This window comes from Lipophrys pholis (genome assembly GCF_963383615.2).
Source record: "Lipophrys pholis genome assembly, chromosome: 1".
In the NCBI taxonomy this organism is placed as follows: domain Eukaryota; kingdom Metazoa; phylum Chordata; class Actinopteri; order Blenniiformes; family Blenniidae; genus Lipophrys; species Lipophrys pholis.
The window spans coordinates 5,726,280-5,742,198 of record NC_137635.1 but is presented as its reverse complement, the minus strand read 5'-3'; the positions used below and the strand labels follow the sequence as shown (position 1 = coordinate 5,742,198).

Below are 15,919 nucleotides of genomic sequence, written 5' to 3'. Positions count from 1 at the left end.
GGTGCCCCGCTAATGTTTACACGCCCTCCGCTGACATTTCTTCTAGTCATCACGGGGTTGTTGTTTTTTATTTTAAGCATTTATCAATAACTACAAGTTGTGGCTCGCGGGTTGTTGTGTGGGAGTTGTCTGTTTTCTGGTAGTTTGGGAATTGAGCTTGTTTGTACTTATTCTCATGTACCGTCATGTCTCGCCACACACACACACACACACACACACACACACACACACACACACACACACACACACACACACACACACACACACACACACACACTTGATCATTTGAGTAATGCCACTCTCGAAAACTTGGCTTGATATGAGGAGGGCCCCCTGCCATTCTTGTTTCCATGGCGACCATGCACTGTGTGTTGAACTTTGGAGCGGAGCACACAGCGCTGATTGTGTGCGACTTCAGAGAGCTGCAGGACAAACTTTTGACTCTTGTGCAGCTTCTTCATCAAAGAAGTTCCAGGAGGAGCATCATGACTAAACGTTTTTTTTCTGCAGTAGCAGAGAAGCACCTAGAAAAAGGATTTGCAGAAGAGAAAATTTGAGAAAACTAGTCTTTTTAGGACTTTCTAGATTGCATGAAGTGGAAGTTTCAAAGTAAGATGTTTACTCCTATCATGATCATTTCAATGGAGTTCAGCTTGTCGGAGGAGGAGGAGGAGGAGGAGGAGGAGGAGGAGTCGTCGTCCCACCAGGTGTCTGTGAAACCTGAAACGGATAAATCACGGAGCTGGATTAGCCTTTTCCATCTTAACTCAAATTCTGCGATTTTCTGCAAAAGAAAAGCAGCATTTTAAATGAAAGAGGTGGTTAAAAAAAAAAGAAGATGGATTTTATACCAGATCTGCACTTTTCCAATCATCCATCACTCGTTTATGTCTCATCAATTTGATTTACAGCTTTAGTCCAGTTCCAGGTTTTATCATCTGCCAGAGTGGTTGGCCTCCCTTGTGTGTGTGTGTGTGTGTGTGTGTGTGTGTGTGTGTGTGTGTGTGTGTGTGTGTGTGTGTGTGTGTGTGTGTGTGTGTGTGTGTGTGTGTGTGTGTGTGTGTGTGTGTGTGTGTGTGTGTGTGTGTGTGTGTGTGTGTGAGTGTGAGTGTGAGTGTGAGTGTGTGAGAGATGATGGTGGGTTCCCATCCTTTCTCATGGTAATTGGAGCTCTGGAATGGAGTTTTCTGCGGCGGGACGTGCTGTTGTCTGCAAGGCTCAGGAGCTGGACTTCAGATTGACAATGGACTGTCTTTGAATGGGTGATGGACTTTAAACACTGTGTGTGAGTGTGTGTGGGGTGTGCTTGTTTTTGAATGACTTTAAATCGGCAGGTGGGTGAAAACTGAGCATCCTGTCTTCTCTTAATCTGCAGTGGAGATACTTTTAGACAGTGTGTTAGTGAATTTCAGAGAATCTTTATATTCAGTTTTTTTGGTATTTATTGTAAAACCTTTGATGAATGAGTGGAATATTTAATCAGAATGACAAGACTAAATGTCTTTGCACGAGACGATCAAAGCAAGAGAAACCGTGTTTTTCTTACTCGTTTCAATGCAAATGAGAGTGTAGAATAATGTTAGCTGGAAATATTATCTCATGCCACAAACAGTCTTATTTTAGAGTAACTTGAAGCCCGACCCGCCAAGTGTTTGTTCCAGCTGAAATCCACTCTGATACTAAATCCTCGATGACCGTCGCTCGCGTATCTGCTGAGTCACTCTGAATGTCGGTGTTATTCTGTTTCACGACTGTTTATTGCACTGTTATTAGCACTCCACTCCCTGCCATGAGCAACACCCTCTGATGTGAACTTTTAACTCAATTCCAATTTTTATAAATCGTCTGTTCTGGGAAATTCTTGTGTTTCGAGAAAACGGGTTCTCTGGGTTTTTCCCCAAATGAATCTGATGGATATCCCGATGCAGGACAGGTGGACGGATTGGAAGCAGACCTGTCCCAGTTTCTATTGTTCAGAAGTTGGATGACTCAGTCAACTGGCTCCACCTCTGCTCTCTGCTATTGAGTCCACCTGCTGAAGCTTGTCTGTTATAAACGCCACACAAGTTGCCTGAGTTTGCTCACGTCCGTCTTTAATGTGGGAAGAGAAGGAATATTTAATGGCTCCCATGGTGGGACCTTTGTTCCTCTTCCCTGTTTGTAATTGTCTAGCATTCCCATTATAAATTTAAAAGAAAAAGTTGATGATTTTTATACCAAAGTCATCAGTCATCATCAAAATCAGAAATGCTTTACCAAAACATCCAATGCTGATAAGTTTTCTAATAGTTTTCTATCTTCATTTGCCCCTCTATAATGTATTTAATGTGTTTTATACACACAGCAGCAATTTATTTTTATTTTTTTTTTAAATCTACGTTGCCAGGTCAGTGCTTCAATCAGTATATATTCAACTGCTTGGCTATCCCCCGCAGAGATTCATCATATATTATTTAAAAAAGAAACATGGTTTTGTGCTGCAAGAACAGTATAGTCATTGTATTGTGCATTAGTGTGAGCTTCCTATCAAGCCCTCTATTGTTTACAATATAATGGCAGTGGAATGATTACTGGTGCACAATTAACAAACATTACAATGCAGAAACTAAAATTACATGAAGAGTAATGAGATTCAAAAGCTGAATGTGATGAAGAGACAAAGGGACTGCGTAAAAGCTCTCAAACTGTCTAAATTGGATAAATCAAATTCCAGATTATAGATATTAAGTGATTGTTGTTTCCTGCTCTGCAGCATTGAATGGGAGGTTTCTGTCCGAGATGCTGCACATTTACAACGACGTTAGTGTTGCAGTAAGTTGTTTGAGTTCAGATAAGAAGAGTTTCCAGATTGTCAAATATGTATGTTCAGATGCACAAAAACAAACCAAAGAAAGGCGTACAGTGGCAGAACCCCCGAGCGGAACAATGAAAAGAGGGATTTTTGTAGAATTGGGTCAAAATGTGGTGGCGCGGGGTCCGCAGGTTTGGCGGTGATGGAAATGGTCGCTGAAGCGTGTGAAGTGGAGCGAATGATGCGGGTGCAGAGGATCAAACGTGGGAATGAGCCGATTGATTCCAATTAAAACCCACGGCCCTTTGTCTCCGGTCGCCCTGTGTTGTTGGTGACTTTTAAAAACCCATTAGTGGACTACTTTCTCATCGGAGGAGCAGCGGCGGTGGACGCTGTGGCCAGATACGGTGCGAGCGGTGAGAAAAGCTCCTTGAGTTGAGCCTGAGCCAAGTCACGTGAAGAGAAAGAAAGATGGAGGGAGGGATGAGGTCGGGGGTGGGGGGGGGGGGGGGGGGGGGGGGGGGGGCTTGGGGTCAGATACACAATCTTGAAAATAAAAATTCAATACATATTCTTAAATTTTAGGACTTTTTTTTTGTGTTATCGTTCATGTGACATTTTAGATCATTAAGTGTGTTTTATTTATATTTTTTGTGATTGACACTGGATGCATGCTGTGTGTAAACGCCTGCATGTCGTCAGGTGAGGGTAAGCAGGGTTAACTCCATTAACGTCTGACGGCATCTGTTCAGGGAGGAAGGGAAGGACTTCGCGCTCGTCTCTCAACACGGCGCAATCTCCTGCGTTTCTGACCCAACCATCCGTCTCCTGGGTCTTATCTGGCTCGGCGGTGGGCAGGGCGGGGTAGGGTAGGGTAGGGTGGGCTGCAGGCCGCCGGTCCATCGCAGCACAGACACAGTGAGACAGTCGCATTAATACCCACGAGCAAATGTCTCGGACGTCCCGCAGGTCTAAACTGGACTCAAACCCGGAGACTGTCCTGTGAGTGCTAACCACTACACCATTGTACAGCAGCACCGTAATTACCCACAATGCTCCTCTGTGCAGATACACTGGTTTGCATTCTGTAGAATAGATGTGTCCGTACACATTCCCCTAAAAGTCAGCAGTTGTGACCGGGTTTACTTACTGATAAATAATCTTTAATGACAGTTTGTAATACTTGTATTTCTATGAGAGTATCTGTTTTATATGATTGACAAGACTGGTTGAAGACATGACGTATCAAACTAAACCATGTTTTAAATACGACATGACTTTTGGGATTCTGGCAGTCGTCACTGATTCCTCACATTCTCTCTCCGGCGCCGTTATCTCTCCTCCCCCTTCCGTCTCCTTAAACGTCCGCCCGTCCCTGAGAGCCTGTAGCTGCTGTCACAAGCCTTTGTGGAGCACACAAAGAGCCCCAGTCCACTCCAGTTTTATGTCCATTCATGAAAAGCAGCAGAGCATGAACCAGGCTTTCCCTCCAGGCCCCCCCCTCATCAGATATCAGGCCTGTGTGAGTGATAGCAGAGACATTGATCAAAAGCTGGTCAGAAAAGATGGAGGGCTTTGGGCGGGCCGGGTGGGTGGGCACTAGTGTGTTTGGTGACAAATGAATGGAAGGCTGGCTGGGAAACGTTTTCTCTCCACTGTCTTCTCTAAAATGTTCTTTTCCTTTTTGGCTCCAACAAGTGTCGCCTTCCTGCCAATTTCCCGGCGACTTTCATTTCCAGTCAAGTTCAATCTGCTTTTTTTTCCCCCAGAGATGACACTCTTATCGTCTCAGCCCAAATCCCTGGACTCCACCCCGGCCTCGGACATGACCCCCTCCGCCGGCGCTGGCACGGAGGACCCCGAGCTGAGGATGCTGGAGAAGAGGTCAAAGGTCATCGAGGAGCTGCGGCAGACGGAGAGGGATTACATCAAGGACCTGCAGATGTGTGTGGAGGAGATCGTGGAGCCGCTGCAGAAGAATCAGGTAAGGAGAGGGGAACGCGTCGCCAAGTTTTCAGGACCCACGGCCTTGTTTGTTTGTACAAAGCAGGTGTGATGGGAGAGGAGGAGGTGAGAACTTAGTCTAATCCCTTTATTGTGGGAATCAGCTTGTCAATATTGGGCCGCGTCCAATTTCCCTACGTCGTTACAGACAATGGTGAACAGTGAGCTTTTAATTTTAGTAAAGTTTTAACTTTTTCCGAACAACTATTTCCACATTTTAAACTTATTTCCTTTTATGAAATATCAGTGCGTTTTTATGTGTTGGTCCCACATTGAAAATAAAAAAAAAGTTTTGTCTGTTGTTAACATTGACTTTTAAAGTCGAGGATTAATTACACTAATGCAGTAATTCAGTGTGTTTTAGTTGTCGTGTAGATATAACTGGTATCACATACTTTTTGCAGGTTTAATGTAAAGACTTTGTTATACATCAGAAGCTGAATAAAAAAACGTTTGTATTCTTAGTTCTGCGTGTATCTGTGCCATCGTCGTTCACACGCGTTTGTTTATTTTTTTTCCTTTGCGAAGGTGAAGAACGTGGACTTCGACGGGCTGTTTGGTAACCTGGGCTCTGTGATCGACCTGTCGCAGCGACTGTTTGAAACGCTGTGGGAAAGCGACTCCATAGGTGAGGAGCCGGTTTTTGAAAGACGCCCGTTTGCATACTTTACTCCAATAGACGCGTGGCGTCACTGTTTTTTTATTGGCTCGAGATAGAATGCACTTTGAGATGACTAAGTTTCATAGGAAGAAAGCTCAAGTGTGATTATTTTAAATTAGATTTCATTTTGTTTTGACTTTTTTTTTTCTGCATTTCTGTTGAATTTTTTTTAACGCCTTGTTTAACTTTCTGGGATTCCCTCTTTCAAAAAGCACATGGTTTTACGTTATCGTCCCCTCAGGAAAGGTATTTCTGGACTTCAAAGTAGAGCTTGAGGACGTGTACAAAATCTACTGCCAGAACCACGACGATGCCATCTCTCTGCTGGAAACCTACGAGAAGGACGAAAACATCCAGCGCCATGTGTTGGAGTGTCTGGAGAGACTCAGGTGAGTCACTGAGGCTTCAACTGGAAAACATCTTGAAATCTGTTCCTCCTAATAAAAAAAACAAGAAACAGATTTCAAGACGTTTTCCACTTTTAGATTTTAGACCTGAGTTGTTTGTGAAATTCTTTGCATGTGAGTAACAAAAAGAGAAAGTGCATGTTTGCGCGTGTGCCGGTTTTAGCATGAAAATGCTGCGACGAGTGTTAGTAGTTAAGAGTGCAAGTTTGTAGGAGACCTTTCATTATAAGAGCAGGTGAAAACAACTTTCTGTTTCGGGTATGAAGCATTTTAAAATTCAATTTCACCGTAAACATCAGCGGTTTGTAACGGTGTTTCGGAGTAACTGGTTTCCCTGTTTAAATGGTGACTGACTTCCTTTAGCGTCCGTCGTCGCGGGTGGTAACGGCATATATCAGAATAACACTAACAAAAGGTACAACACTTCGAAACTTCATTGTAAAAGGCCTTTGTCGGGACGGCTTTTTAACATCCGTTATTAGCAGCGACGCTAAAGAGTCACCAGTTAACAGGGAAACCACTGGATCTGGAACACCGGAAAACTCTTCTCCTGGAGGAGGCGTGGCCAGTCAGAAACGGCCTCTTCTCAGCAGAGGGACTTTTAAACTGGCTGAATTTGGGTAAAAACTCTTTGAATACAATGTTGTTGGATCTTTGACAAATTTTGTGAAATTGTTGAAAAACTGTGTAATAATTGGTGCCTTTAAAGTTAGAGATAGGTGTCCTGTTAGTTCTCGGGTTTCTTAGAAATGCAGCCCTTGAATACTTCAGCAAAACAAATATTTAATCTTTGTTATTTGCACTTGAAATGTTAAAGTTTTCCCTTGAAGCGACCTCATGTTGTCGTCGCTGCTGCTGTCAGGCTGCTCGGTCTGGCTGGACTTTATTCACGTGGAGCAGCTGAGGAATGCGCCCTGCCCTGTTTCTCCTGTCCGGTTTCACTATCGGTGACTCATAACCCTTGAGCCGAACCCGCTGCCTTTCTGTGAAGTCAGATAGCGCCTCTGCGTTTAAACATAAACACAAGTTATGCCGAGGCCGGAAGCTATCGCAGCGTGAACATAGTTTTTTTTTTGTTTTTTTTTTGCTTTCACACCTTTTTGTTTTGTGAGATTCAAGTTAATTCGCCGAAGAGGACACCGTAGTCGTAACTTATGTGTTGTAAAGGTCGTGTGAGCCACCGCTTCGCCGAGGAAGCCAGTGGGTGTCGATTGTCTCTGAGTTTTTATTACGGCCACGGTGGAATTTAAGAGGGAATTCACCAAACAGAACCATAACAACCAACAGACAACGTCCCCGTTTAAAACACCGTGAAGTTCACGTATTTTTAGTCACTTTCTTTCAGGGTCTCTGACTTGTTGACGTCAAGTTGCGAACTTGCAGTAAAAATCCTGTTTTTGTCGTTTTTCCTATCTCTTTCCATCCTTTCCTTCAACAGAGCCATTTACCGCGAGTGGTAAGTTCCCGTAACCAGAGCGGTCTCCATTTTCCCACCCGAGAATCATCTTGGCTGCATGTCTATTGCTCACTAACCCCCCTTTTTGAATAATGGCATTGGCGTGTGTGTGTGTGGGTGTCTGCATGTGTTCACCATGTGTTCAAGCTAAAATTGATTGTGCTCTGAGTTTGGAGAGTTTCCTTTAAGGCCATTTAAGATGTCTTCCCTGGACTGAGATGAACTTGTTTGTTTGCATGTGCAGAGAAAAGTTCATTTCATTGTCCACGGCTTCTCTTCTGCCATAACCTACTTAAAAAAAAAAAAAGAGGTTAATTCTGGGGAATGTGTCTGATGCCATCTAGTGGACTAAACGGCGACAACAAGCTGAATATATTTTTATTAAATTGTATTTTTTACTTTTTTTTTTTGATAAAGCAAATACTGTTCATGGCACTTTAAAAAAAATCTTTTTTTTTATTTTTATGTATTGTTAATGTTCTGCATGAAATTTGTTTAAAAAAAAAAGTAAAAAAATATATATTAATTAAATATTAGGGGGGTAAAAAAACCCATAAGTATGTTGCCTGTGAACTTATTCAGCAGTTTGTCCTCGAGATCGCATCAAAACTAAGTGATCGTGTCCCTTTACATGACCCACATATTGTGTTGGTTGTTGGCATCATCATCAGGATATACAGTGTATGTGTGTAAATATGATGATGATGGTCACATATCATTGGATCATGCTATCCACATGATAGAGGTGTGAACTATGTACATGGGGGGATAAAAAATGATTCTCAACAAAAGTCAGTAGTTGATTGATTTCCTGCTGGCTTTGTGTGTCATTCCTCAGACTCTTGATTCTCTCATCTGCTCACCACTTTATGTTCTTCTTTTTTCTTTTCCCCAGGGGGAAAACTAATTACATCAACCTGGGCTCCTTCCTGATCAAGCCCGTGCAGCGGGTGATGCGTTACCCGCTGCTGCTGATGGAGCTGCTGGGCGCCACGCCAGAGAGCCACCACGACCGGGCGCAGCTCGCCATGGCCGTGCAGGCCGTCAAGGAGATCAACGGGAACATCAATGAGTACAAACGCAGGAAGGACCTCGGTAAAGCAGCCGCCGCGCTTCAGCCGCCATTTGAAAACGATTCGGGTTTAAAATGTGTGTTTTGATCACTTTGTTCGCCCCCTGCTGTCCACAGTGATGAAGTACAGGAAAGGTGATGAAGATACGTTTATTGACAAAATCTCCAAGCTGAGCATGCACTCCATCATCAAGAAGTCCAACAGGGTCAGCAGCCACCTCAAGCACCTCACGGGGATTTCACCTCAGGTACGTCGCCGCCCCGGAGGACGTCCGAGTGGTGAAGAATCGACTCCGCTCACCTCGCCTGCTCTTCTGTCTTCTCCCAGATTAAAGACGAGGCCTTCGACGAGGCTGAGAAGAAGTTCAGGCTTCAGGAGAGACTCATCAAGTCTTTTATCCGGGACATTTCCTTGTACCTGCAACACATCAGGGTGAGAACAGTAAACAGTGGAAAGCAAGTCGCATGTCCTGCTTTATAATATAGTATATATAATATTTATAATACCACTCTATTGCATTAAAATCATCGCTAAACTACTGAATCATTACCGTGAATGAAGAGCTTCTGTTTGTCTCCAGGAATCAGCGTCTGTGAAGGTCCTGGCGGCCATCAGCTTCTGCGACATCTACACGGAGCGCAGCGTGCTGGACCCGGAGCGCTTCCAGAGGGCGCACCGCAGCATCAGCGACAAGCAGTTCACACAGTTTGTACGTTTGTCTCGTCAATGCATCACTCGAGAGATATTTCCAAGAAATACAGTCGTAGATATGCATTTTTTTTTTTTTTTAATTATTATTATTTACTGCAGTGATTCATAATTGTTCTTTAATTTAGATTAAGGAAAAAGTTATTATTTTTATCAGGCTTTTACATATCCATGGATTCTATTGTGTTTCTCTACATTTTCCCTTCCTGTTCTTCTTGCTATACATTAGAAATGTCTGATATCCGTCTGGAGATTCAGTTATAACACAAAAGCAAAATATACTGAGTTTATTTTTTTATAGGAAATAAACTAATTAAAGGAAATAATTAATATTCATAGGATGAAATAATAATACGAATATTTATAGGAGATACACACAAAAGCAAAAGCACACTTTCCATAGGAAATAATCTTTATATGATATAATAATAATAATAATAATAATAATAATAATAATAATTCTTTATAGGAAATAAGGGAAATACATTGAAACAAGACTATTAAGAATAAACGGTTAATAGATTTTAAAGTGATTTAAAAAATAAATAAAAGCTACTTATGCATTAATGAAATATTGAACTACTGCCAAAACATTGGCTCAAATATTTTATCAGACTTTTGGCTATTATTACATTACAGCATCTGCAGTCATTTCCGGTTAAGACAATCTGATCTCTTCCACTTCTCATTATATAAACATTTTTAAATCTTAATCGGTCAAAGTCAATTCATCTGTTTATCTTGAATTGAATTCTCTATTTAGCTTTTGTTGAAACTATTTATCACTGAAACGTTCCTGACATTAGGACATATATTTCAGGTGATGAGGCAGGTCTCTGGTTTGTCCTTGTTAAAACTGTAAATGTGCCGGAGACATTTTGAGACAAGCTGTCATGTCCAACATTAAACTGTCGGTCTGGCTGCCGTCGTGTCCCGAGCAGAAGGAGCGCACCGAGGCCCTGGTCATCAACCCGCTCACCCAGCTGCTCCTCATGTTCGCCGGGCCGCACAAGCTCATCCAGAAGCGCTTCGACAAGCTGCTGGACTACGACAACTGCAAGGAGCGTGCCGACCGCCTGAAGGACCGCCGCGTCCAGGACGAGCTGCAGGCGGCGCGCAACAACTATGAGGCGCTCAACGCCCAGCTGCTGGACGAGCTGCCCAAGTTCCACGGCGCCGCGGAGGACCTGTTCACCGGCTGCGTGAGAGCCTTCGCCCAGGCCCAGAAGGACTTCATGAAGACCACGATGGGGGAGCTCAAGCCGCTGCTGCAAGTGGTGAGTGTGTCTTTTGTGAAGACGTATAAAGGTTGTGCTGAATCATCAATATCTAATGATTACTTACCATTTACCCCTCAAGTTCTCCAACGTCGGCATGGAGGGAAACCTGATCGCACAGTTCCAGGACGAGTACAGCCGAGTCCTCCAGCTTCTCCAGAGCTTCAGCTTCTGCCCGGAGAACCTGCCCCCGGCCGCCGCCGCCGTCAAAAAGACCTTCGAGAAGAAAACTCTGGAGAAGCAGACGTCCAAAAAGCAACTGCAGGGAGCTGTGAGTGCGACTCTAAAACTGCTGTTTTATCGTCGGCGGAGCAGAATCTTAAAACGTCTCGTCTGCCTTCCAGCCCAACAGCGCCTTGCAGTCCGACGAGCACCGCGCGGCGCTCATGGTGCGCTACGGCCCCGACAAGCTCTTCCAGGCCGACAGGAACTTCAACGCCGCGCAGGACCTGGACGTCTCCATACAGGAGGGTGATCTTGTCGGTGTGATCAAGCAGCAGGACCCGATGGGCAGCCAAAACCGCTGGCTCATCGATAAGGGAGGTGGGTTGTTCATTTGTTTTAAACCAGAGGTCACATGAAAATTACACGTAAATATATGTATATATTTCGGTCTTATTGTCATTCTGTTTGCATTCTATCTTCAAAAAGTACTCAAGGGACTGAAATTCCGATGAACGTCTGAATGAAAGACCGGTTCAGTAGTTTAACTAATGAAAGATGCTGCAACTTAATTAATTCATCCAAATCAGGAAAGGTCTCAGAGTACACTCACTCAACAGAGACAGACTTTCTTTCTTTAACAATTATGCTGCTTTGTATGTTTGATATGTGGTGAGAAACCCCTAAAACTGTTCAAATTACTATAAATGGTTAGAGAAAGAAATAAAATGGCCTATAAGACAAAGTAGCTGAAATGAGATGAAACAAAATGACTAAAATTGTTCAAATAACTGAAATCGGCTTTGCCTGAATGACAAAAGGTAAAAGAAAAGGTTAAAAAGGACAAACGAGCCTTGAAAAGTCTCTAAATGAGTCCAATGGTCGGGAAAAACAAACAAACGATTAAATCCACAAAAGTTGTTTTAAAAAAAAAAAGTGAAACTGCTAAAATTGCCAATATTATTTTTACAGAACCAAAGGTGACACTGCTAGAAAGTAGGAAAATGTTTACTTCTTAAAAGTGTAATTGACCCTTATCAATGAAGCAGACGGGGTGACCAGTGCTGGTCAAATATATATATATATATATATATTTTTTTTTTTTTGTTATTACTATACAATCATAAAATAAAATCAATTAAATATACATAAAAATAGATTAAATGGAGCAAAAAAGAGGGGCGTACTGGAAGATTTTTGAAAAATTAGATCTTGAGTTGTCCATCTAATGCCTTGGATACAACTAAACACTACATTGTGTACGACTAAATACTGCATTGTGACGTGTGATAAATTGTAGGACCAGTTGATATTGAACGAGCCAAACACCAAATATGTTGTGGAAGAAACATACTTATTTAAAAGCACATAACTGAACCAAAGAAAAGATGTATACAATATATATACAGTTATATGATATATACAAAGATGTTTAAAAAAAAAATCCTAAATAAAATCTGACTTCAGGAGCCACATACAGTCCAGTTTCATCTCCAGTTGCTGGACTGGTAAAATATTGCTGTAATAATTTTGCAAGATCAAATAATTACTACAGAAAAATGACTACAATCTCAATATAAGGTCAGTTTGAAATATAAGACGAAAACCTGGCAGCGTGCCACTCCTAAATAAATGTAAAGTATAGAACTTTCTAAGGTTCCAATCTTGTTGGATAGAAGCTCTTTTATTCATAACAGTTGCATATCTCCGTCTTAGAAACACAAATGATCGTTTTCCAGCGTTCTAATCTGCCTCTTCGTCTCGTGTCGCTCGTGTTTTGCAGTCGCCAAGGGTTTCGTGTACAGTTCCTTCCTCAAGCCCTACAACCCGCGCCGGAGTCAGTCGGACGTGTCCATCGAGAGCCAGTCGTCCAACGAGTCGGGCTACGGCGGCTCTTCGCCCGTCTTCTCCCGCCAGAACAGCAACAGCACGCTGACCTTCAACCACGAAGCGGCCACCGTCGGCTTCTCCACGCTGCAGCAGCCGCCGCCGCCGCCACCGCCGGGCCAGTCGTCGCCGCACCCGTCGCTGGATTCCGCCTCCGCCCGGAGGAGTCAGCCCAGAGACGCGCCCGACTCCGCCAGCCAGAGCAACTCCATCAACTCGTCGCCCCGGAACCCCGCGAGCCGCCGGGACTTCTCGGACCGCAACTCCTCCCACCGCCACTCGGCAGATCCCAGAGACACGTACGACACGAGCTACGGAAGCCCGGGCGGGCGCCGGGACACGTCGGACCTCTCCGAATCGGACTCTTGCTCTTCGCAGAGAAACGGCCGCTCGCAGAGGTACGGACACGCCGACAAGAGCTCCAGCTCGTATCGGTACAGAAACGGCGAGAAGAAGCCCACCCACCCCCGAGAGGAGTACAGCGAGCCGGAGCCGGAGCCAGAACCCGAGAGCGAGCTCGATGGACATCAGGTGAGCACCAGTGTTGTGTCAAACAATATATACCTTAAGGGCGCGTTCATGTTCCTGTTTGGTCCGGACCAGAGTCCACCAACTCTGAACCGGAGCAAACAAGAGATCTCTGGTCCCCTTGAAAACCTCGGTCTCACTTCCTTTACCAACGATCGTTCTTGCTGTTAAGAGCGCAATGCATTCTGGGTAGTAAACAAAGAGAGCTAACCGCGCAAATCATGAGAATATAAAGCAGGAATAAAAAGGTGGAAAATATCTGGTGGCCAGACGTGGAGTAGTGAGGAAGTAGTGGTGAAAATGGCGCTGATTGATTTCTGGAAGACTTTATATCACGGCTGTTTGTGGCTACCCAATAGCAACAAGCTAACTAGCCTAGCCACCAGGGGCTAAAGCGGCAGGACTTCCTCTTTCGGTCCAGACCAATCAATGAGTCGCGTTTCTTCTTCACTTCCTCTCTAGTCAGTGTTTGTCTTCCCCCTCATGTGAATCAATGTTTGTCTTTTCGCTGTGCAGTGATTAGGAGACTTTCTAAAAAGAACCATTGTTTGTTTTTGTTTTTTAATATATTGTCAGATTTACTACGCTCTCTACTCCTTCACGGCCCGCTGTGCTAACGAACTGAGCATCTCCGCCAATCAGCGGCTGCGGATCCTGGAATTCAAGGACATGAACGGCAACGGCGAGTGGTGGCTGGGCGAGACGGCGGGCGGCCAGCGAGGATACGTGCCTTCCAACTACATCCGCAAGTCCGAGTACACATGAACGAGCGTCGTCCGGCGGACTTGTACCCGAGACTGAGCGTACACCCGACTGAGGGGCTCGCCGTCCCCCCTACGGCGAGCGCCGACGGAACAACGAGGCAAAGCGTCCGACATGCTGTGACCTTTCTTTTAACTCGTTGGAGGTAGAAAAGTTTGCATCATATGCCTATATTTATAGACTTTTTATACTATTTTTACTTACTGGGAACTGCACCGTACTCGCGTTTCCAGTGAAAACCTGTGAATTGCACCAGATTTGGCCGCGCGCTCTCGGGCCCGACGATGATCAAAATGTACGTTTGGGAGATCACAATGGAAATGTGAACGTTTCGGGGTTTGGACTGGTTCGTATAAAACCAACATGGAGGGGTATGCGGGCGGACTGACACTGATAATCACTTTAATTTCCCTGCATGTGGCTCCTGGCGCCGCTATAGTAGTGCTTGGATGTGAGATGGATTTACGCCCAAAACGTGGTCACTCGACGTTTGAAGTTTGAAGTTTCCGCGGCGCCGTCGACACGGGTTTGGACTGTCGTGTGGAAATCGGCTTCGTGGTATTTCGTGTACGGTTTACAGGCATTCCTCTGATCTCCCGTCAGAGAGAGAGAGAGAGAGACCGGAAGAAAGAGTCGGATGAAATCTTCTCCACATGCTCCCAATGTACATCACAGGCTACACATGGCTGCATATTGAGGATATGATGTTGCGCCCACTGTAAAGTGATCACTGTTTGAATAATAATAAAAATAAATAAAAAACAGCTTGGCTGACAAATAAAACCGTGTCCGATTGCTTCAGTTTTTGCAGAATGAACTACGAACGTTATAGACCTGAGGAGTCGCACACAGAACAGTTTTCTCTCTGAATGGCCGGAGTCGGTGAAATGATGGGATGATCTAAATGCTTTCACTTTAAAGTACAAATGGGTTCGAGTGCATTATAAACAAAGTGCTCTTTTATTTATATGACCACTTGTGTTACTTAATTTAGATTTTTTTTATACTTTCCAAGGTCATCCCACGTCACTTGCAGGTGTGCAATGTTTTTACACTCGTTTTAATCCAAAATTAAATTTTTTCCAATCTTTAGAATTGTTTCAAGCATAGAAATAAAAAAGGTATTGAACTATCATGGTCATAACAAGGACTACAAAGACTAGAAAGAAGTTTTCTTTTCTCTTTTTTGTTGTTTTTAAACCAGGCCACAAACTAGTATCTTAGTAACAAAGTGTTCAAAGTTCTTTGGCGCCCCCTGCTGGCCTTGTTTAAAGGAGACCGTGAAAGTTTGAAGTTCATTTTTCTCACTTTTCCCAAAACCACAGTAATTTTTATAATCAATATATATATAGAGAGAAATTATATATCAATATATATGATTATAACATTATATACATTATATATGCTGCTTGCTTTTAATTTGAGATATCTTATTTTCTGTTTGTATTAAAGTTGTATTGCCAGAAAAATGTTTTTAAAAATTTTTAAACCTTTTTTGTAGAAGTAAATATATATGGCTCAAAATTGACCTGAAACTTCATAGATGTTACGAGAGTTATACATTAATACATTAACATGAAAATAATAGTAATACTAAAACATTCCTTTAAGAGAAGTGTTCTAATACCCCTCGGTAATAGTAGATTAACACAACAACCTTTAAATGATCCATCTGACTCCAGTGTTTTCATTGAAATCGAGCACAGGAGGAGGATTAGTTGAGGACAGGTTTCAGTCCGCGCGCCGTTGACGTGACCTCTGGAGCTGCTGGGGTCAAAGTGCACGTGTCCACATCAAAAAGAGATTTCACAAACTTGAGCCGATTGATGAAACACACACTCTTTGAAAACTGACCATGTTATTGCAAAAAATATATATTCCTGCAACTTGAATCCTTGTTTGTAGTTCTTGTTTGTCATCCGCTCTGAGGCGAGTGCAAAGCCCAGCACTTGACGTTGGCCTCCGGAGTTTCAAGTTAGACTTTAATTTAATGGTAAACAAGACGAGGTTAAGTAAATGAAACTGGGGTGACGGAAGAAAAAAAAAAAAAAAGGAAGCACAGGCCAAAAAAAATACTCCCACAAAATCGATGCAGCTGGCTAAAGATTGACCGGTGAGTGGGGTGTCTTGAGCTTTTCGGGGTTTAAAAGTGAACAGTGGACCTTGGGATGTCTAAGTTGTGTTGAGAATCCCTCTCTGCACC

At 43.5% G+C, this 15,919-nt stretch overlaps 1 protein-coding gene across 3 annotated transcripts in view; it reads left to right on the top strand.

Moving 5' to 3' along the window:
* dnmbp (dynamin binding protein) overlaps positions 1–14,495 on the top strand; it is a 44,659-nt gene extending 30,164 nt beyond the window's left edge. For all 3 annotated transcript variants that reach the window (XM_080463063.1, XM_080463064.1, XM_080463065.1), the window contains 13 exons: positions 4,561–4,775; positions 5,324–5,423; positions 5,698–5,845; positions 7,302–7,319; positions 8,215–8,414; positions 8,509–8,639; positions 8,720–8,824; positions 8,973–9,101; positions 10,042–10,377; positions 10,460–10,648; positions 10,722–10,920; positions 12,323–12,957; positions 13,531–14,495. In XM_080463063.1, coding sequence (XP_080319189.1) covers positions 4,561–4,775; positions 5,324–5,423; positions 5,698–5,845; positions 7,302–7,319; positions 8,215–8,414; positions 8,509–8,639; positions 8,720–8,824; positions 8,973–9,101; positions 10,042–10,377; positions 10,460–10,648; positions 10,722–10,920; positions 12,323–12,957; positions 13,531–13,719 — 2,594 coding nt within the window. In that variant the 3' untranslated portion in view covers positions 13,720–14,495. The remainder of the gene's footprint in view (positions 1–4,560; positions 4,776–5,323; positions 5,424–5,697; positions 5,846–7,301; positions 7,320–8,214; positions 8,415–8,508; positions 8,640–8,719; positions 8,825–8,972; positions 9,102–10,041; positions 10,378–10,459; positions 10,649–10,721; positions 10,921–12,322; positions 12,958–13,530) is intronic.
* The last annotated feature ends 1,424 nt before the right edge of the window (positions 14,496–15,919 follow it).